At 42.0% G+C, this 22,856-nt stretch overlaps 1 protein-coding gene across 1 annotated transcript; it reads right to left on the bottom strand.

Annotated features, from left to right (window-relative positions):
* Window positions 1-5,530: 5,530 nt before the first annotated feature.
* On the bottom strand, window positions 5,531-21,903 carry LOC139663696 (calretinin-like). The gene is given in 12 exon segments (XM_071542415.1): window positions 5,531-6,383; window positions 7,306-7,377; window positions 9,755-9,808; window positions 10,065-10,104; window positions 10,263-10,318; window positions 11,424-11,501; window positions 12,816-12,872; window positions 15,747-15,827; window positions 16,308-16,397; window positions 16,502-16,578; window positions 21,726-21,780; window positions 21,782-21,903. Coding segments are annotated over 12 exon segments (816 nt in total). The 5' UTR covers window positions 21,821-21,903; the 3' UTR covers window positions 5,531-6,266.
* Window positions 21,904-22,856: the final 953 nt, after the last annotated feature.

The raw sequence follows: 22,856 nt of genomic DNA, 5'->3' as shown, positions 1-22,856 counted from the left end.
GTCCACTTGAGTGATATTTCCTTATGGGGATCGGTGTCAATGTTTCAATGGTGAAATACCCAATATCTATCTGAGATTGAGCCCACATTATTACTGGATCTTGAAGCATATTGAAGGCACTGAATCCTAACTCTTGTCTAAACAGTAACAAAGTAAATAATGTTGGGGGATACTTTGTAAACTAATTTTATTTGTCACGGTATTTTGGAATATAATCCTAACAGCTTGACAAATGACATCAGGAATATCATTCATGAATACAATTATTTCTTAATGGAAAGTGGGGAATCCACTGCCCACTGTTTTCAATTAGTTCTTCAAATATCAAAGTGAGGATGGATAGAGATGAGGACGACAGCACAGAATTGGAAGGCATGCAGTCACAGCACACAGATGGTTTCCCTGGCAAGCTCCATAGTCCAGACTCTCTTTAAACCTCTTTAGTGATTGGGACCAGGAACTATTTATGGTCTGTATTGCTCATATGTCAGAATTTGGCTCATTATTTACAGACATATTACACTGGCACACAGCACACAGCACACATGATGGGTTGGTAGCGGTACAGAGTGCCTCTGAAGCTGGTGGGGGTTAACTTAACAAACTAATTTTGATAGCATATTATTACGTTCTTCCTATACATTTCTTTGTATAACGTGTTTGGCAATGAGGCCAGTTTAGAGGGTCCAGTTTGCATGCTTACAGCAGCAGTAGCTACAGACAGGTTTGGCATGCAAACGCAATGCGGGAGTTGCTTCTACTTTAACTCAGATGAAAATCTGAGCCCATATTTGGCTCATATTGCTACTTGACACTTCATATCATTTGCTTTCTCAGCAAAATCATTAGTGTTCATTTAACTTGGAGTATAAAAAATAACACTATGCCAGTGTTTATATATGTCCACACCCATTAGAGTTAATTGATACTTTTAGATAGTTTTGAACAGCCACTCCAGAGCCATATCAGCTCTATGAGTGAACAAACAACTCTCCAACCAACACTTGTCAACTCCAAATATTTGTCACTGAAACCCTTTAAACTATTTCTGCTCCAATGTGTACAGTCGGACGTGACGAAAGAGGGCAGCTTGAGTTTGACATGCAGTAAAGGTCAGTTGCTGGATTTGAACCCAAGATGTAGCAACACAAGGCAGAGGCCCAGCCAATCCAGGAGATTTGGCTGCAATTGAAAAACGCAGTATTGATCATCTCATAGTTATTTCTTCCTATCCCTGAATCCCTTAAGGATCATCTTTCATAGGTTCTTCCTGAACCGCTCAGAGTCTTAGGTGGTTAGGAACAAACATAAGGCTATTAGGAAACTCTCAGGAGAACTATGCAAGGATACAAAGATGACAGAGATCATTGAAAGTCTGCAAGGACAAGGCATTATTTTGTGCAACTGTCTCAGTGTTTTGGATACTGCCTCACATCGGCAGGCAAATGTGGCTCTGGGTCATCGTCATTTTATGTTGAAGGTGTCGTTATTCAGCGTAAAGTGTGGAGTCGTCATTTTTTCAACAATTACACAGCCATGACTTGAAATAGGCCTGTAATCGAGACTGTGAGTACAACTTTAATTTTAACAGAGGTGCAGTTTTTCAAACGAAAACCCCAACAGGACTCAAAACCCCCCAAAAAAACAGGAGTTTCAATGACTGAATCATGTCCGCTCAGCAGAGCACTAGTTGTTGTGCTGATGTGAGCAATGAGCTGGAAGAGACAATTCTCCCGGTGACATGTGGATGTTAATTCATCTGAGTAACCTGCTTTCCTATTGTACTGTAATATAGGAAACACTTTGAATCATTCACACTGAATGCTGGGAGGCTTTTGTTTTGAAATCTGCTGTTTTAATCATAGTGGAGCTGTGATTAATTCACTGTTATAGATCTATTATAGGTTTTCCTGTGGAGTTCTGATGAATCAAGTCATTAGAAAGTGTGTGTGTAATCATGTTTGTGCACGTGTGTGTGTGCGTACGCCTGCGTTGGCTGTGTGCGTGTGCCCGGGTGTGTGGGTTACACAAGAATCTAGGTTGGAACATCCATTTTCAATCACTTATTTAATTCACATGAGCTATATTTAAAGAGATCATAAATAAAATACCAGGGTTTCTTTCATCAATGAATAAATCATGGCCTCTTATACTCTGCTGGTCTCTCTTTCTCTCCTGCATACAGTGTAGTCGGCTGCCTCTAGTCTTTATCACATCGGTCTTACAGTGGATTAGATGTATGATAAAGTGTGTTTACGTGCGCACCGCTATCCTGTTATTATTCCGTCTGCTCAACTGTTCAGTTTACCTGGATAAGTGCTTGTCCCCATCATGTGAAACCAAACAAGATGCAAGATTCAATACTGTTTAGTGTCCTGAGGGAAGTTCAGTTTGCCATAGCAGTACAGAAATACAACACATTAAAGGAAAAATCCCCCCTAAAACACTCTAACTCTGATAAAAAAAAAAAATGCTATTGGCAATATACCTTTGCAGCTACAATGGAGTTCAATAGGAGAAAGAATTTCAGTGATCTGAAATATCAAATGTAAATGGCACTATTTTGCACCGATACACCTCAATAGACCATAATGCATTGCAGCCACAAGACAGGTTGCGTTTTGCGCTCTCTCGTTCTTTCTCGACCGGAAACTCGCTCCCTTGCTGTTATTGTCATGGTGTCTATCGTTGTTGCTCTTTCCACTTACATGTAAAAAGCAGTCCAGCCACATGAACGAAGTGTACAACGTACTCAGCAGCGGTCAGCACATAAAACAACATTCAAAGCTGTGACATTCCCAGTATTCTATGCTCCTGGAGAGGCTGGCAAAGAGAATACGGTGCACACCATGCACATCAGTGAGCAGCATGGTAACCAACATTCACAGGTTTACATACCCTCAGATATTTATCAGTGCAAAGCGAAGTGTGCAGACAGTTCCTACAGTCTCCTGCAGAGGCTCCCACCAAACTCTGAGCTCTAGTTGATGCAGTTCCTTTTACTTCCTCAGTACAAAGGATGTGTAGGAGGTAGGTATCCTAGGTCGTATGTTTACCTGCCTCAGTCAATGCAGAAGGTACATGTACATTTTTTTTGGATGATTGATCCATGGTCCTTGGTATCTAGTAGTTATCCACACTCTCAACCACTTCAGCTTCAGCTAAATATGTTTAACTGGATCTGCCTCCTTTCTGAAATCTATCAGCAGCTGCTTTTAATGATGTTGTAAGAAATTATGCTCACACCAATGCACCCACTCCCTTAAGCGCTTTTGGCTTTTTTTTTTTTTTTTTTTTCGCTCTTCCCCATTTGAAAAGCTGACAAGAGCTGAGTCATCTCTCTATTTCACTACCAAGCAGTAATTAAGGATCTCAGGTTGTTTGGCGTCGATCGGAAAGGAGCGCAGGGAGAGGTGCCACTGCGCATATGGAGACGTTCAAGAGGGGGGAATGCGGGCCTGTTAGTTTTCATGTACCACCATCCTCCACTGAATAAGACGTCCATCAGGGAGGCAGGGACCCACCTGTACGCTGGAGAGGTTTCTCACGACAGCTGCAGTGTGCATGTGAGTGCAGGCTGGGGGGGAAAAGGATGTGGGAGAATGCTTTGAAATAGTGGTGGATGTCCCAACTGATTGGGACAAAACATGTAACAGCATTTCATCTAATACAGAAAAATATAGATTGTGTTACTGTGGTATCTAATGGGACGAAGACCTGTCTGACTCTGTCATGTCTCCTAACATAAGAGTTTGAATACTATTTAATAGAACAATTCAATGTACCATGATTTGATACTCTATCACACTTCATTACTCGTCTCTTAAATCTTCATTTTAAATTGTCCTATAGACAAATATTACACAGAAACCCTCAACTAAATTCTTATTGCAATTTCGATGAAAAAGCACATATTTTTCTTGCACAACTGCATGTCATATAAAGATTTAAATGCTCCTGATTAATTGATGGTGTGTTTGCACCAGCTCTACAGTGAGATGGGAGCCGGTGTGCTCGCTGTATTATTCAGTTGGCTTTAAAAGCATGTCAACTCAATTAAAGGGATTTTACTAGAAATATCATGTCCTGTCCCACTACCTCAGGAGCAACATCTTATCTCAGGAGCTGGGAAAACCTCCACTACAGATAAAACCTAAAAAGAAAAACGCCCATCTCTGGAAATGCTGAAGACTCCCGGACTGCTGGAATTTCATTTTTGATTGCTGTTTAAACACCCTGAGTAACATTTATTGTAAAATATCCAGTATAAATAAAGATTGGTTCTACAGTCATGTTCTTGATTTTATATTCAGCATAAAAGTCTAAGTTTATATTTATATTTCTTAAAGGGGACCTATATGAATACAGTTAAAGCCATCAAAACCAAAATTGTCAGTATTTTTTCTAAATTTGTATTTATATACTGTTTCTATTGACTTAGTGAAGCTTTTTGTTTCAGTTATGTCAAGTCAGATCATCTCTCATTAAGATGCAATTCCACAACTCCAAAATTTACTTCTAGGGTACTAAAATGGGGTTTCCATATTTCTATTCCATATTAATAGAATTCTGAATGATTGCCCATATCTGGGTCTGTGGTTGCTTTTTAAGCTTTTTAAACTTTGATGTTTCATCTTGTGTAAATTTCTCTTTTGTGTAAGCCTGGAGCTCCTCAACAGTGTTTTATTTCCCAAGAAACAACAAAATGACTGGCGCTATACTGTAAGAAAATAGAAATATAATTTGATTTTAAATTCATTTTTAACTGGAAACAGTTGTGGGTAAGCCTCTCTTTAGTCTGGTTGAAAACTTGTGTTGACATGTGTGGATTTACAATATAGATGAACGAGTCATTCATTAGAGGAATAACACTTTTGTGTGTGTCACTTAGTTTGGGCTACCCTTTGCCTCCTTTTATTTCTAAAGATGCAGCAGTTTAGGTTCGGCATGCAACTCAAAGGGAGAGGAGAAGTGTGAGGTGATGTTATCCTGCCTCCTTTCATTTACACAAGGGGAAAAAAAACAGGTTATGGCGCGCAGTGCAGGGATCAGCAATATCAGCCCATTTGTTTCTGGGATCATTATGCAAGCTGGCTGACTTGGTGTGGGGAGAATGACATTATGCTGCAAATGGAGCTGTCAGAGCGAGTACTACTCAAAACAAAAGTAGAGGGGAATACAATGAAACTGCATCTATTTGTATCATGTTCCAGATTGTCAGTGTAAACACTATCTATTCTAGTACTTCATGGTACAACGTATAATATTTCAAGCAACACATTTGCAGGGCAAGCATGAGAGATTGTAGTTGCTGCTGTTAAGTTGCCTGCCACTGACAACCCAACATCAGCTGAGGTTAGTTTCAATTTTTCTTATAATAAAGCTTTATAATAAAGGCCTAATGGCTTTGGATTATACAGGGTCTTGCTCTTTAAATTCTTTTTTATGTGCAGTTCAGTGGATGTTAAAAAGAGGAAACAAGTAATTCAACAAAATGCATAGTCATACAATGTCAAAAATTAGAGCATCTTTATCTTAAGACATTTTATTAGTATTTTCAATTGACAGTATCAGCCAAAAACCAACATTGAAAATGAAATCATAACATGGCGATAGTACAGAAGAGAATGAATGGAACAAGATGGCTTCAGGAAAAGTAGAGGGGGGGGGGGGGGATCAAATCGGTTCCATCACATACTATAAATGAGATAAAAGTTAAATTCAACACAGTTGTCTGCAGTTATGTTTTACTATATATTGTATTTAATGCGAAGTTGAAGAGCGAGGGAATGGAGGAGTCAGTATGCGGTTTGGGAGAGACGGGGTCGAGGTTCAGGGGTTATTATCGGGGTGAGAGGGTCATTTTTGTGGACTGGGAGCTGGAAGGGGTTTGGGGTTTTGGCCGGTGGGGTTGGGAATCAGATAGAGCAGGGACTGGGATAAGGAGGGAAGTGGTCTGGGTTGAGGGTCAGTTTAAAGGGCTTTCATACTGAGGGTGAAAAGCTAAGAGGTTTAGGGGTTAGGGAGGAGAACTTGGGTTTCAGAGATCGGAGGTTTGAGAAGGAAGAGCAGTTTTTGTGCTGACGGTGCACTTGTCATTCATTCTGAAGTTATAACATGAGGGGGGGGGGGGGTGTCCGGCACATGCACCTGGTATCTGTCGGCAAGCAGCTGGAAGTGGGTGTGGTCTTGGGGGGAGGGGGCGGGGGGAGGGGGCGGGGGCGGGCAGAGAGAAGGATGATTTCGCAACGAGAGGGGAGGAAAGGTCACACCATGGGCTCCCTGCAGAGGACGATTTCCAGCTCGCTGCGGTAGAGCTTGCCTCCGTCGGACAGGGCCATGATGCTCTGCTTGTAGCCTGTCAGGTTCTTCAGGTCCACGTCCTGAACGAGAGAGGGGGGACGGGAACACAGAGAGAGGCGGGAAGAGACATAATTATAACTGGACAAGAATTAGCCTTCAATTCAAGCCAAGTACAAACAGCAACATGGGAATAACTTGCCTTGAAAATTGCTGCTAAGTAGAATGTCTTAGCCTAACCATAACTTATGCTACTGATGTCATCCCTGCTAGCAAGGACTATCCACATCCTCTTGGGCTGAATCACTTCAAGTAATTAAAGTCCCAAGTCTTGTGCTTACCAGCAAAATAGATGTCTGAGCCGCTGATTGAGCCAAATCAAAAGTGTACACTTAATTTGGACAAAGCATAACATTTTGTGCCAAAGGGATGGTTTTAACTGATCTCAACACAGCGCACAGTGCAAAATCAGCTCATCCTGCGCTCGTGCCTTTGGTTTGACAACGGCGGTAAAGCCTGACGTCAGCCAAACCGTCTAATTAATAAGTGTTTGGACGGGCCTCCGTATCCTGGACGGAGCTCCAAAAGACAGCTAATAGACTTTGATGTTCAATGTTCAATAAAGCTAAAAGTAGTAGTAAAAACACATAGAGTTAAAGGCTTCTGATCTGAGCTTTTGCAGCACTGGGAACCAGAACAGTCAAAATCACACTTCGCTAGCAGCTTGGCATGTTTTGTGCTTCTATCAGCACTATAACACAATGCATAATGCCTACTAAAATAGTGCTATGTTTCTTTTTTGATATTTTTTTTTAAGGTATTTGTTTTATTATATATGGTAAATAACAGAGCAGCAGGAGAGAGGGTATGACTTGCCAAAAGTCATAAGCAAGATCCAAACCCACAGAAAAAAAAACACAATACATGCATTAGCCCACTGAGTCGTGATATACACTGGTATATACTGTTCAGATCCAGACACTTCTACTGAAGACATCGTCTCACCTTCTTGTTCTTTTGGTAAAGGTCTCGTAGCAGCGCATCCAACTCCTGCTCATCAATGTAGCCGTTCCCATCCTGAGAGAAGACAGCAACACACCACACATGTCACTTTACCCCCCAAACACACTGAAACGACTGAGATCAGAGAACTAGGCAGAATTCATCAACATAATACTGTTATACAACAACTTCATTACAGGCCAGCAATGTGCAGCTGCATGTCACACCCCTTCGACCTTTTTAAGTGTATATAGGAAAACATGAATTGATAGAAAGTGGTGATCTCCCTCTATAACTATGATAGGTGTCATAGAGGTTTGATTATGTTATGGAAATTAATCTTTTTTCATGTAGGATATGGGCAGTGCATGAAACTCAGTAAGTCAAAATGTTCATAATATCTACCAGTGCAATGTTTAGTGAAGTAAAGCCTTTACTGTTCCAACTTCTCAACTTTCTGATTTCCATGCACAGACTGTTCTTCTGCTCATCTCTATGAAAACATTATTCAAACATTTCATGGCAGCCATCTTGCACCCACCAGCCAAATGGCCTTTCAAGAGATGATGATTTTAAAATTAATTCTTATTCTGTGTCTAGCAGTTCTATGCAGATGAGCGTCTGTGATGTCAAGACAATATGGAGCCGCTTCACTAGCTAATGAGCTGTATCCTACAGTAGCATTATGAGATTTGAGCCAGAAAATATGTCCAAATTGCAGGGAAATTTCCCCAGGCACCGTCACAAAACGATGTTGCATTCATCCAGGCCCAGTCTCATGATGACTTCAGAGATTTAGCGTCTTGCCAGTCTTATTTTTGTACCTTTGGGAGATAAAGTGCGAATTCTATTCATTTTCCCTGTATGGCTTAAAGTCGTGGGACTGTGCAGAGTTATGGGAAAGTGGAGCAGCGTCAGGTAGCGGCCCGGCTGTCTTCGTTGCGTGCCATCTTGCATTTCAGAAATTCTCAAAGCTTTGCACGGTTCTGGGCTCTGGCACTGTGAGCCATGTTAGTGTTCAGTTGACCTGCCACACTTTGCCGTCTGGCCGCTCCCTACCCACAATCCCTCAGCACCAGTGACAGCAGCTGCCTGTGTTTCAGCTGCAGGGGTTGAGCTCATAACAAAATGATGAAACTAATTACACACATAAATGCTAGTGTTCCATATGCAGACTGTCTACATAAATGGACCGCCGCGGCTCATCTATAATTGAATGTTCGACCCTGAACTCAGCGCATGAGGTAGAGAGTGCACAAGCCTTTAGTCCAGCCATTGACATGAACATGCACGCAAACCCCTGCTGCTGAGCAGGAGCGGGTCTACTCTGACTTCTTGCTCTTGTCCACAGTATTGGCAAAGTTAATATATTGAATAAGGTCAAGACAATAACTACAGATCAAAAACTATAATAACAGTCTTCTCCCCCTCACCTACTGGCATCTTCAACTGCTATAAGCGAATGACCGCATATATTAGCTATGAAGACTAAAAAGCCAAAAAAGCAAATGAAAAAGCAGTATTATATTTCCCGTATTTTGCATGATATTACCTCGTCACCAGACGTTTCTGTTGGATCTCTGCTCTGATTAGCTAGCTTACTCGTCTCTGTTGTTAAAATGGGACTTTGTTTATGTCAATTACAGGCCACCGTACCTCAAAGGGACCGAAAGGGGTGAGAGGGATCGGGGACTGTGCGATGATTCCTACTGGTTGCCGATAGAAGTCAGAGATTGCCTAATGTTACACTGCCTAGATTATGGTCGGTCATCAGGCCCACAAAAACTAATAAAGATAATAAAGATATCATAAACAAGAAAAATGATTTAACAGACTCTGCTCTATTCTCTTCTTTCCTATACCATATCACTGCACTCTAGTCATCTCCTCACTACCAATCTACTCCTAATGTGGAAAATGTGGCTGAAACTGCCATTAACCGAACCACTGCTCAGCCACCCTCAGCTGCTTACAAAGGGACAGGTGCATCGAGCCCGACTCATTTCCCTAGACAGCGGGGAGCACCGACCAGCATTTTGCATAGTCACGATTTTGACAAGAGGGAAACTCCAAAACAAATAGCGCTGAGTCATCCGGCAAACTCCACTCAAGAGCGTCCTTGAGCCTTTTCTCCTATCTCTGCTGTAATTCTATGCCTACAGCCTACTACAGCAGAATTTTTTTTTTCTTTCCCCAAGTCATCTCACTGTGTTTTATTAGCTTTTCAGATAGTGGAAACAGAACAGATAAGAGAGGAGAGGAACGTCTGACAGTACAGTACAATGTGGACTCAAGCCCGTACTCTCCACCATCAGAACACCTTCTGTCTGGTTCTCAGCCTGGGGCTCAGGTATCACTCTGTTTTGGGGGGTCACGACCGAAAATGGATGACAATTATTGATCTATGTAATTAGCAACTGTGCCTAGTAGCCACTGATAGACTGTCACTTACCTTGTCATAGTATGTGAAGATGGCATTGAACTGCTCAGTGGTCAACTTGACACCCTGTAAAAACATAACGTTTGACTTTCATTACCAGGCTACAAATGGCAGCGCACACAGTGAGCAAAAACTCTGTGAAAATGACAAAACATGCTCACAATAAGCATTCAAAAATAGGGCAACGGCTACACCTCATTAAGTATGTACAGTGTCATCTGTTGTGTATGCAAGATGCTCTTTTTGTTTTGTATGATCATTTCCTTGTGGTTTCAATTCAGTTTAGCTGGGTATAAGCATCATATTTTGCAGTGTTCCCTACCTGGAATTTGAGTAAGAAATTCTCCTGAACGGGGAGAAGCCTGTGGGAGAGGAAGTCAAATGTTGTTCAAGTCTGTTGATGTTTAACGGACATCAGAAGGCAATATGCCGAATGTTGAATAAGCATTAGCGAAGAATGCCTGGATGTTGCTAAAAAACGTTCACACGGTGAATGAAGACGAGGACAATTGCATATTACCTCGCCATCTCTGACAGGCCCAACTTCCCATCTCCATTCAGATCAAACATCCTGAGCTACAAAGTGGAAGGGGAGCAGAGATAGGAAGGAACAGAGAAGAGAGAGATTAAAGGGAAATTCTACTAAAATGGATTTGTTAGAGGTTATTACTGTGGAAATATGTTCATTTTCTTGAAAATTCCGAGTTCTTTTGAGGTTTTTTAAGTTATTAGCTGTCATAGGTCCCACGAAATGAAGAATTGCATTGGCTGAGATGGTTGAGAGAAATTTAATGGGCAGTCATGTTCTTTTTCCCTCTATGAAATATCCATAATATATATTTTTTCATAGTTCTAGATGTTTAATAGAGGTACGACAAAGTGGCTGTCCATAAAACTGCCCACTACACAGTGTTAGTGCAAGTAGATTGGGTATGAAACCATTCATCTAAAACAGCTATAAAACATATCATTACTTTTACTGCAAGTATAGAAGTGCGTGGAATGTTTTCTAAATGATTTTTCATGTCCTGCTGACTTGCACAAGGATTACTAACATATCCTTACAGTGGTTGGTGCCAGACCAAACACATTTTTAAATGTCTTACGAAGGTTCTTTATTAGTGATCTATAAGATTGGCTTCTAAAAGTCCTGAACCGTCCCTTGAAACAAGTCTTGTGTGAGAGGAAGACAGATAGAGGGTGTTACTCCATTCATTCTACTTCAGAAATAAAACTTGGCATATTCCTTTAATTATTACCGTCAATTATCTGTATCATCTGTGGCTCTGCGACTGTGTGATAGTGTTATAAAGAGAAACCGACGAACAGCTTTATGTGAGAACGCTCGGGAAGCCGCTTCGGCGAATCAGGTCAGCTCTGAGGCTTCCAGGAGGAGGCAGATGTTGGCACAGCTGGGCCCCGAACGCACCTGCGGGACACGATGGGTCGCGAGCAGTCAGCCGCACTACGCCGCCGCCACCGACACAATAGGCCCCTGCTGTCCTCTTGACCAGATAGACACTAGGCGCTATCTCTCTAGTGCCAATCTCACGCTCATTGCATATTGCGGTGTTTCTAATGTTTCTAACCTGTGAGGAATAGTCTGGGACTCATTGTGTGTGTGAGAGAGAGACGGACATGTTTCTGTGTATGTGTGTTTCTGAGTGAGAGGGAGTCTTACTATGGTCTGTGTGTACTCCTGGAGCTTCTGGTCATCGTAGTGTCTGTTGGCTTTCTCCAGCAGGTCTGACAAGAAGCCCTGAGGACAGAAACAGGTGCAGACGGAGAAGAAAATGAGCTCTGGGGCTGAGTAGAGGTTTCATTTATGATAAAAAAAACATGCAGGCCCCAAGTCCACTACTTCACTCATCTACTGCAGTTACTATAAAACTGAATTTAGGGTCTTATGTTTAGGGTCCTATGCACAAGAGCTCTCATTAGAGTCATTTTTTATGGTGTGGGCTGAAATAGGTGGATCGGGACTCGGTGCTACCGTCAGAGGTAGTGTACGCTCGGTTGGTTATATTCCCTCTGAGTTATGCAGTATAAACCCAATCTTTCCCTGAAAACAGTTCATAGTTTGGAGACTTACAGTATGTGGTGTCCTGTCATTAGCTTTAAAACCACTGTGTAGTATCCTGAAATCATCCTGCTCACTGCTGCACATGATAATCAATTTATAAAGTTTCCAGTTGCAAATCAAATACAAAACAGCAAGATTTTCTGTCTTAAACTTAAAAAAAAAAAAAAGAAGTCATATGGCTTGACACATGTCTGTTTGCCTGAGATCTCATCTGCATTTTTACCCAAAGAAAAAAAAAAACTGTTTTCAGAGTGGCACACCTGAGTGACTCATCTGCACCTGGTCAACTGGAATAAATGTGATCCCACAACAACCCAAACAGCCTAATCCGAACATGAGACGTATGTAATCACTGACCCCATTAATGCACGACTCCCCGATGAGGCGCACTTCAGACACTCTGAAGCGGCGTTTCCAAAGAGGACTTGGACTAAAAGCAAATAACGTTTGCGCTGTCTGTAAAGCGTTTTGCATCTGAATCCTCACATGAAAAACACTCATTCGGTCATCGGGGGATTTCTTGTACGGGAGCCACTTAGCTCCCCTCCGTCAAAGCTGCTGCCTGGCATTACTCGCCCATATGCTCATATTTCTCTCAGAAGGTGAAATAAGCTGCTGAACCCATAAACGTTCTCAGACATAGTCAAACGTTATCTAAAACGCTAATTATCTGGTAAAATCATGAACCGATAACACGTTTGATGGCCTTAACAGCAAATAGAAAAGATAATTCTCTGAATTCTTTGAAGTTAGATGTGAAAATACATATTTTTTTAAGGTTGTTAAAAGGCCCTTTAGTCATGATTCAGAATCAGTATGCTAGGCCAGTCACTGATCATAATGGCCAGAATTATAATAGTAGGGCCATTTCCATAAAAAGTTGGTCAGTTAATGAGAAAGGACTTACATTTTTTTTTAAAGTCTGGTTTTAATTGCAGAGTTTAGAACAGGATGAAGGGGGACAATCATAATCTCAAATATGAAACATACCTTCAGTTCATTTGCTTCAATGTAGCCACTGCGGTCTGTATCGTATCGCCGCCATGCCTAAAAGAAAACACACCAAAGTCACAAGAACAAAAGAAACCAAGAGACAAAAAGCATTTCGAGGGCCACACACACACACACACGTTTCGCAGATACTCTTATTTCCCCCTCCATATCAATCCTGTCTGATCCAACCCCAGCTTGCTCTTTCACTGTACTCATAGTTCGATTTTCTTGACTGCAGAACAGAGATCTGCTCCAGAGGGGAGGAACGACAAAAGCCTGAACCATCCAAACAGTTTTCATTACGATCCCCCTCACCCACATACAGAGCAGAGGGCAAGGAGAAGGAGAGGGAGGGAGAGAGAGAGAGAGAGAGGAGAGGAGAGTCATTTTAATGAATGTTTTAATCTAGCAGCTGTCCCTGTCCAAAGAAGGGCTCCTTATCAAAGATGGATGGCCTTCCCCCTTTTTCCTCCCCCTCTCCTCCTCCCCCTCTCCTCCCCTCTCCTCCTCTGGGTTCAGCGGAGAGGAGCTACAGCGGCGTTATCCATTATATATGACTCTGAAAATAGAAGGTTCTGCTTCCTCATTCTAACCCTTTAAAAACCTCTCTACCCGCTTCCTCCACACCGCACAGCTCAACAAAGAGTGATTAGTCTTTCTCCCTCGTCTCTTGTTTTCTGGTCTCCAACTCCGTTTCTCAGGTTCCCATCGACGTTTCATTTATATCATTCTCTCTTTTCATCCTCTCTCTCGCTCTCTCCCTCTCTCTCTCACACACACTACACCTTCTCTTTCATTCATTCTCCGACTCATTTCATTATTCGTACTTTTGACATGACACAGGAGACGAGGACCGCCTCTTCCTGTCATATAATTGGTTTCTAATTGGTTCCAGTCCTGTTCTTGCGGGGCAGCGGATCTAACACGCGGGCTGCCATTTTCTCTTCTTCTGGAAATGTTTTTTAGAATAAATGGTTTCCAATTATGGCGCCTTTGAACGGCCATCTTCTGCACTGCTGAGTCCTTTTTGTTAGACTGCTATACGTCACTATTCATACCAAGATAGATAAACATGGGCCACTCAGGTACTTGCGGGGTACAGCTAACCCGTTCTTGGCTCTACTAGTCTATCTTTATGACTGTTAGCATAAGTTATTAATTCTTATTTAGCCCTCCTTCTCTGCGTTTATGTATAGAATCATGTATATATAGCAAGTTTATATATGGCAAGTTTTGGTTCTATTGCTGGTTGCAGCACTAAAATTGTTCATACTTAGATATTTTGTTGTGATATAAAAGCTAATTTTAAACATTATCCCAGTGCTCTCTGTTCTCAGTGCATTGCTGTTTTGGGGGAAATAAGGCTGAATTATAATGTTCATTAGATTTTTTTTTCTCTAGTAGTATAGTGGTAATTAACTGCAATGGCGCAGCATTGCTGAATGAATAGGCTATAGAGGAAACACTAGAAGGTACTACTGAGTGACTCAATTTCAGTCAAATTCATATTCTAGTATGTTCAATATGTAAAATATGAAATAGAGTGTGAAATTCAAACTCACAAGGGATAGCAGAGTGTGGCTCCAAGTAACTCACATATTTACTATATTCTAAGGTGAACCTCTGGCAGCCATGTTGGAAGTGAGCATCGGCCATCTCAACAGAATTGAATAGACATGGTTGTTTTCTGTGGTTTTTTAACTCATTTTGCCACCGATATGTCTTTTTTGTTTCGATAATGTCAACTTGTTGGCTAGCTAACTATAGTAGCCTATCTGGTTAGCTAACCGTCTTGTAAACACATCGCATTTTCACACTAGCTGACGTATAGTAGAAGTGTTAGTAGTGGCCATTGATCGTATGATAAAATTATCATAAGTTGCTTTACTAGTCTGCTGGCTAGTTAGCTAACACCAAAATAAGTGTTGAGGTTAACTAAGATGACTGTTCAAGCTACAGCTCAGTGTTTTGGAGTAGAGAAAGACAAGACAGTTTACTGTGTCAGTAACCTAAAGGTGGAAATAAATCTACAGTACCTTATTATATTCACTTTTAACACCACAGCTATCTATATCGGGTATCTCTTTTTCCTTGTCCGATTGTTATATATTTAGCTATTATTTGCGCACAGCCAATTCCCCAGTGAACCTCCATGATGGCACCAGATGTGGCGGCTACATTTGTGACGCAACTACAAAGCCTCTACAGCAGGGGAAACATGTGCCATAAGCTTTCTCAATTTGCTTTCTTGTGCAATCTTGTGTCCTCCATGACACGTTTGACGTAATATCTGATGGCACGATTCCAGAACAACACAAGGATGGATAAAATGTACTTGCCAACCGAGGATGTACCTGATGGTGAACGATGAGAACAAATGGGAAGCAAACAGCGTAACAGTCCTTGTTCCTCCTTGATGGTTAATGAGCCACACCTGGTCTGCACTACCTGACACCAGGTGTGGCTCATTAGCTATCAGGGAGGAACAAAAACCGGCAGGACACTGGACTTCAAGCACCAGAATTTAGTATAGGGCAGGGTTCTTCAATTCCAGCCCTCATGGGAAGGTGTCCGGCAGGTGTGGTGACCAAAAGTCTGCAGGACACCGGCCCACAAGGACCAGAATTGAAGAACCCTGACTCAACCATGGGGATGCTTTTCTGTGTGTGCTTTCATGAGATGTTTGTTCTCTTCAAAACAACTGGGGAAGAATCCTATCCCTGCTCTACAGTATATGGTCGCACATTACAATAAGTCTGTCCCTGACTAAAGGACTTTCTTGGTGAACAAATACGTATAGGGCAATTTTGTACAAACAGTCCAAAGGTATTAGAAAGAGCTAATCAAATAAAAAAGTCAATCAAGAGGGGGTAGCAGCCCTAGATTAAAAAAATACACCCACTCATCCACACACAAACACACACTTACTGCCATAAACTCAGCACTGGAGCCAACAAACTGTCTGAAGCACAGCAAGAAGTTCTCTTCAGTTGGAAGAATCTGGGCCAGCTAGAGGAGAGAGACAGACAGAGAGAGAGAGAGAGAGAGAGAGACAGAGGGATGGGAGTGGTGAGAAACAAGACGATGGAGTTGATAGGCTAGGAGAGAGGAGATGGAGACAGAGGAGTTTTTGTCTACAAAGCCTCAAATGGGCATCTCAAACATAAATAATAGAGTACCATAACCTCAGAAGCTGGACTATGCTCAAGTTAGAATTATTAAAAAAAGAAATCTCGTACTTGGATGTTCAAACGAAGTCTCTGCACTGGACTGTCATAAGAACAACAGAACCCAAAAGTCATTTGCAGATTTATCCTATTGGTGGAGGTTTATTGATATTGCAGAAGTGGAGGGTTTTTTCTGTCACATATGCCTCTAATGGAAATAAAGAATGTATGCTCTCTTTCTATCATTTCTTTCCACTCAGTGGTTTTCAATGAAATCCACTGATTTTTGGGCATAAGTTGAGGGAGCGTCTCCAGGTCTTACCTCTGACATCTCAATTCGTCCATCTTTGTTCTTGTCAAACTTCTGCATGAACTCCTTCATCTTTTCTCTGAATGTGGGGTTTGTAGGGTCCTATGAAATATACACACATACACACAAATGAATTCTGAATACAACCAACATCTGAGTTGAAAATATGAGTGTCAATATGAGTCTTCCCCGGTCCCTGGACTCACCACCCCTGCTCCTCTCCGGGCGACCTCCAGCTCCCTGAAGAAGTTCTCCAGCTCCTTCCCCTCGATGTAGCCATTACCTAGGAGACACACAGACCATAATGACACATATGGCACCAAATAGCACAGCAGTATCTTAAGATTGCTGAAATGCAAAAATCCCATCAGCATTATGCACAGATGTGGTCACAGTGTCAAACAGATCCCAGCATGGCTCGGTTTTTCCCTGGTATTGATTCAAATATGAGCCTTTACCAATATCTCTCTTCCTTCCTCTCTGTCTCGATAGATTAGACTATTGACTAACACAATGCAAACTGATCACTCTTCTAAGATTGTGTGTGTGTGTGTGTGTGTGTGGGAGAGGAAAGAGAAGCTATAAATGGAAAACAGCTTTTTTTTGAAGATCTTTGAAGGTCCACAGAACTTCTTTTAGTCAGTGGAAATCAATACTGCCTCCAGCAGCGATGGAGTTTGTCAAATGGGTCAAATCAATATGGATAACAGTTTTGCTGTAATGAAAAAAAAATTAAAATGAAGAGTTCATTTCAGCATCCCTTTTTCCTGAGATGATCAAGTCTGTGAAAGTGCTGTCACTTTGTCAATGAAGGACTCAAGCTGCTTGCTATCCATCAGAAAGCACCTTAATCTGTTTTAAGCGTGCGCTGTCAATCATTTTGTCAGAGTCGGCGTCGCTTCTTTCAAGTGACGCTGTTCGTCATAACTGTTTAGAATCTGTCACATTTCCTTCAGGACAATAAAATCTTATCTCATCTCAAAGTCATCATCCATATTGTTCCCGGTGTTTTGTCGCCCTGTCTGTGTATCCGGTGGACCGGATGTGTCTGCTTCACCCAGGCAGGTACAGTGTGTAATGCCACACTGCCAATACTCTTATCAACAAGCAAGCTGAATGGCTGGACAGATGGCTCCAAACGATGTGACTGGCTGCTTCAATAAAAACCCTGGAAGGCAGAGCTGCCTCATTAACCACTAACAAAGATTATCATGCCATCCACTTTCTCTCTCCCTCTCTCTCTCTCTCTCTCTGGCATCATCTATCTATCCCCGGCCCTCTATCTAACCAACATCTTAGCTTCTTTGTTCTATCCACAGCTCACTCCCTCTGTGTGTGTGTGTGTGTGTGTGTGTGTGTGTGTGCGTGTGTGTGCGTGCGCCGAGTGATGTCAAAAACTCATGAATGCGAGCCTTGCCGTCTCAATAAGTGGGACAGCGAAATGCCTTGCTGCTGTATTGCCTCGCTCCTGTGGGTCTTATTGGCATTTACTCAAGAGTTCACACTCGGGAGAGAGATCGCCTGCTTGATAATTAAACAAAGAGTAAGGTGAACTGCGAGGTGAACAACATAAAGCGATAATATAAATAGATTTATGGGTATTATATGAGAGGGGACTGGCATCTGTTCAATGGCTGCAGCAATAGATCCATCCAGCCTGTTATAAGTGTGCAAATGGGAGCATCTGTTTGCGATTGTGCTGTGCTTACTCAAATGTAGGCTAAGTACTTTTTGTTCCAAACAATGCCTTTAAGCGCAAACCATATGCTTAATGTACCCTATGGTTTTTTCCTCTGAAATGCTACATGTACTGTGGCCTAATTAGTAATTACGTCCAAGTCCCCATATTGCCCCAAACCGTCTCACACAGCCACCAAAAGGCAAATTTAAAAGCGATCCGATTTCCAGTGACCACAAACGCACACAAACGTCTCCCCTGCTCAATTGCAGCAAATATCAGAGCTGCTATTTCTGCATGAGCTCTTGTGACTTAAGTTCACTCTAAAATATTAGTGGGCAGATGTAGCACATCATCGCCGGTGGGTATATATTTCATGGATGAGTTCAATTCACTTCCAGATCATTCAATTTAAATGTCAAAGAACTGCATTTATATATGAAGAAAGCAAGGCGCTGCATATGAATCAACATGAGCCTGTCTTGCTGCGTTCATATACTCTAGTTTGACCGTTCTGCACACTCCTGTGTGGCAGCATAAGCACTTAAAGCTTGCACAAACTGGCCAGATAAAAGGCTCCCAAAACCATTTTTGGCCCAAATACACACTCTCAGGGATACTGCGTCACTAGTCCCAGGAGAGACTGGTAGAGACCCTTTACTTTGTTTTCTAACTCTAAAATTCAACTCCAACACGGGAAAACTCTCAAAGTGGGCAGCTGTGCCAAGTGAGTGCATATTAGAAGTCTGTATACTTATTTGCCTTTCAAAAGAGAGTGCAGTCCACCCAGTTCAACTAGGTCAATTCAGGTAGATTTTGCCTTATATTCAGAATTCCTTTTTTCGCAAAAGTTTGTCATATCCAACCTAACTAGAAATAATTGACAACAAATATTTCTTTTTTTTTTCCAATTCTGAATCGATTGAATCGGAAAAGTGACTGAGATAGTAGGAAAGCTGAGAGGGACAGCGAGCGGAGGAGCTGCGAGAGACACAATCCAGATGAGACCTGATCCCAGGCCGGCAGGGGAATATGTGGTTTCATCATCTCTGGGTGCATCGCCTCCTGTGTATTTTTACCTGCAACCCGGAGATGTTTACTCCATCTGAACAAACAAATTAGCTCCCCTGTCTTTCTGCGCAGCCCGAAGACACTCCTGCTAATGATGGCAGAAATCAAACACTGTAGCCAAATCTGCTGATGCACTGCTTGGATTTGATTTGCAAAGTGGCTCGTTGCAAACCATGATATGTAAAATCTATTGGCGGCGGGACTCAAAACACCTGGGTGTGAAATGACTCGGGGCTGATATGCTCAGACTTTGGAACAACCCAAAAAAACATGGACGTGATAAGTCAGCTTTGCCTTCACAGTAGTTGATATAGAAGAGGAGCTTAGCTGCTCAGCCCCCCCACCCTGCTCCTCATTCCACCTTGATTTCCCTTGGGAATACATTTGAGCATGAGTACAGGCCTAAAAACAGATCACGTTAACAAAGAAATCCCAAAGGAACATAAAACGACTAGGTACAATAAAGTTGTCTCCTCTGCATTTCTCTTTTGGGGCGTTTCTAGGAAGGTCTTGTTTGGTTGCAGGTCCATCTTGCTGGTTGCCAGTTACACAATGTGCAGTTCTAGCCAAGAAATCAGACCGATCAGATGCATCTCCCATTCTGACCCAGTACCTAATTATGCTTTATGAAAAATGGAGTTAGTTGCTTGTGCCAGCTAACTAGTGGTAAGCAGGGGACTAGTTAACACTGTCAATGTGGTGTTATCTACCAATTATCTGGCAACCCAAAGGGCCAACTGGCCGTACAGGAGCCTCCCTTAAGGATTAAGCCCCAGATATCTTGTGTATTATACCATGTTCACTGGAGAACAAGCGGGGAATAAAATACAGAACTTGTGCCATATGTCTAATGAAATTTCTTAATAAAAGAATTTGTGCCATTTTATGACACATACTGTGTGGACAGACAGATTGTAAGGCGCACACACACACACACACACACACACACACAAATCTTTGCAGAGTGAGAAAGAAAGAGAGTGAAAAACTGACAGATCTGTAGAGAGACTGACAGAGGATAGAGGGAGAAGAAAAGACCCAGACCAAGATAGAGAGAAGAGAGAGAAAGACAGGGAAAGAGAGAGAGAGAGAGGAGGGTGGTGGTGGTGGGGTGTCTTTGAATAAATTACTACATCTGCTGATATGGACCATTTTTATGTTGACAGACATCACATAAATGTCACATAAATCCGCCTCTCCTTTTTCCTATTGGGCTATTTCCAGCCTCATTCTGTAAATGGCTCCGGGAGACTATAGAGTGCATTTATTGATTGAGCTTCAAATGAGCCCATTCTGGGCGAACTGTTCAATTTAATTAGAAACCCACATAAATGTGACAAGCACCTACTTGTGTAATCATCCAAAATGACAATGATTACCTATAGATTAGGTTACCTATATACGCTTTTAATCCGCAGCAGGCATTGCTTAACTGACAAAATAGCCCCTAAACTGTATGAAGTAACACTTTACAACTTAAATGTGTTCATTATTAAACGGAATAAAAGGATAAATGTCGGGATAAAGCCGTTTGGGCAAGTTTGTCATTGGATGACTTTTCGGCCAAATGCGCGTCTCTCCTGGAGCGCACGGTGCGTAATTACGCACAAAAGCCTATGGGATACTGGAAGAACTAGGGATGCAGGGAGGGTACACCCGCCTGAACTCAGTATATCGTGTACATCTATTAAGTTGATGTGAGTTATATGGAGATATAGTGTCTTTTAATAGGGGGAAAAATCATAAATTAACCTTTTTTTTCCTTCTTTTTTTTTTTTTGAAAGAATAAAGGATTTTTATGGTGGTCAGAGTTTACCCACCTTTATATTTCACCACTATATCACTGGGAATAATTATATATAGCCTATTGGAGGGGAGGGATGAAGTTATAGACTGTCAAATCCATCCATCAACGAAAATGAACAAAAGAAACCTAGAAACAGGGAAAAGCTCTCATCATTTCGGCTGGCTCAGCATGGGCATAATGGAAAAGCCTAAAAAAAGAAATCACACCACGCTGTCCGTTTCGGGAGTGGTCCGCATCAATAATTGATTTGATGAAATGAAATGTCGAACTTTTCGAGCGGTCGCAGTAACAAAATACCACGAACTGGTATCAGCCGTTAAACAGCTTTAAATGTGAAAATGCCCTGTGTTGGGTTACCTGTCTTTTTTTTTTTTAAAGCTTTCAGAACAGTAATTTCATCATGAATCAAGCAGGGAAACGATGAAGACAATGAATGAGCGCTTAGATTAACTTGTCACCCAAACCAAAAGTCCCTATAATAGTCCTGTAATATTCCTATAGGGACTATAATGTGTCTGTAGTACTCAATAGTGAGTTTATAGTGACCTTATTTTACATTATGGCTTTTTTTTAAATCTCCCACATTATCACTATAATACTCCTATAATATTCCTAAACGACGTTATAATATATAGTTTAGAGTTGTGCTGTGATATTGTATAGCATCATTCTAAAAAAATGTACCGAATTACTAATTATTTTTTTAATAAAGGCACGTTTCTTTTTTTCTTTCACTGATTATTATTAACCTGCCTTTTATCCGACCCATTCTGCGTCGGTGATATTTCATTCATAGATTTCTCATGCATTTTCAGTTCGGGATAACTTTTGCCACAAAATAAAATAAAATAAATGGAAAATACAAAAAACGTACCGTCGGCGTCGAAATGTTTCCAGATGTCGAGGAACTGGGATGCGGTGACCTCGGCCCAGGTGGAGGTGAGGAGGCTGCTGTGCTTTGTTGGCCATGTTGCTCTCGACAGATGCAGTAGGACTGAACGCCAGAAAATCCGCCACTAACTTTTCTCTCTCCCTCTCTGTTCAAACACACCCCACACTGTGGCCCCGGTGCGCTGCCCGGCGCTTTTTAACCCTGGCGCGGGACCTGCAATGCCGCCGCGCCGCCACTGGGGGCGCGCGGTCACCAACAACACCCATCGGAGTCGGTGCTGCGTGTGTGTGTGTGTGTGTGTGTGTGTGTGTGCGTATGTGTGTGCGTGCGTGCGCGCACCATGGGTGTTTCAAAGCAAGATGCACTTGTGTGATAGGATGTCTTGGGCACTGCAGTGGTGGATGGGGCGTTTGTGTGTGTGTGTGTGTGTGTGTGTGTGTGTGTGTGTGTGTGTGTAGCCTATGTGCTTGTGCATGTGCATGTGCATTTGCCTGTGTGTGTGAATGCATGTATGTGTGCCATGTCTGTGTGTGTGTGTGTGTATGTGTGCGTGCGTGCGCTCTACATCTGTGTGTGTATCTAAGCGTGCAGCTCCCCGAGCCCTGACTGCCAGTGTGAGAGGCTTCACAGAGTTAATTAGAACTCACACACTAATCACATTTCCCACACAGCCTCCAGCCAGCAGTGATTAGCCCACATAATAAATGTAAATCATGAGAAAAAAAGAAGCTTTTTCATTAATGGCCAGTCTGCTGTGCAGTAGGGCAAGCACAGCCTCATCCTATTAGGAGAATCGGGATTAGAAAATCTACGCATATACTGTATTTCTTCATCTCATTTACTGCAAGAGGTGATCACATTTAGGACAAAGTAATAAAGACGATAATGAGCAGGAGGGCAAGTTTCCCAAAAGCATTGCAAACCTTGTATCTCCAAAAAGTCATCTTGTCACAGATGAAAATAAAATCCCATATGCTTTTGAAATCATAGAATGGGTTGTGAGTGTGTTAAGGGGTTTTTATAGCCTATAACCTCCTTTAGAGGTTTGAGATCATTGAGTTGCATCCTCTTAAAACAGGATACTCTATATGTATGAGTTTGACTGAGCTCTTC

The sequence above is a fragment of the Centroberyx affinis genome, unplaced genomic scaffold (genome assembly GCF_046629955.1).
Source record: "Centroberyx affinis isolate AG114_WGS23_722 - 3 ecotype Tasmania unplaced genomic scaffold, CSIRO-AGI_Caff_v1 ptg004100l_1, whole genome shotgun sequence".
Lineage (NCBI taxonomy): Eukaryota > Metazoa > Chordata > Actinopteri > Beryciformes > Berycidae > Centroberyx > Centroberyx affinis.
The sequence above is the reverse complement of the archived record's forward strand: the minus strand, read 5'-3'. Positions and strand labels throughout refer to the sequence as shown.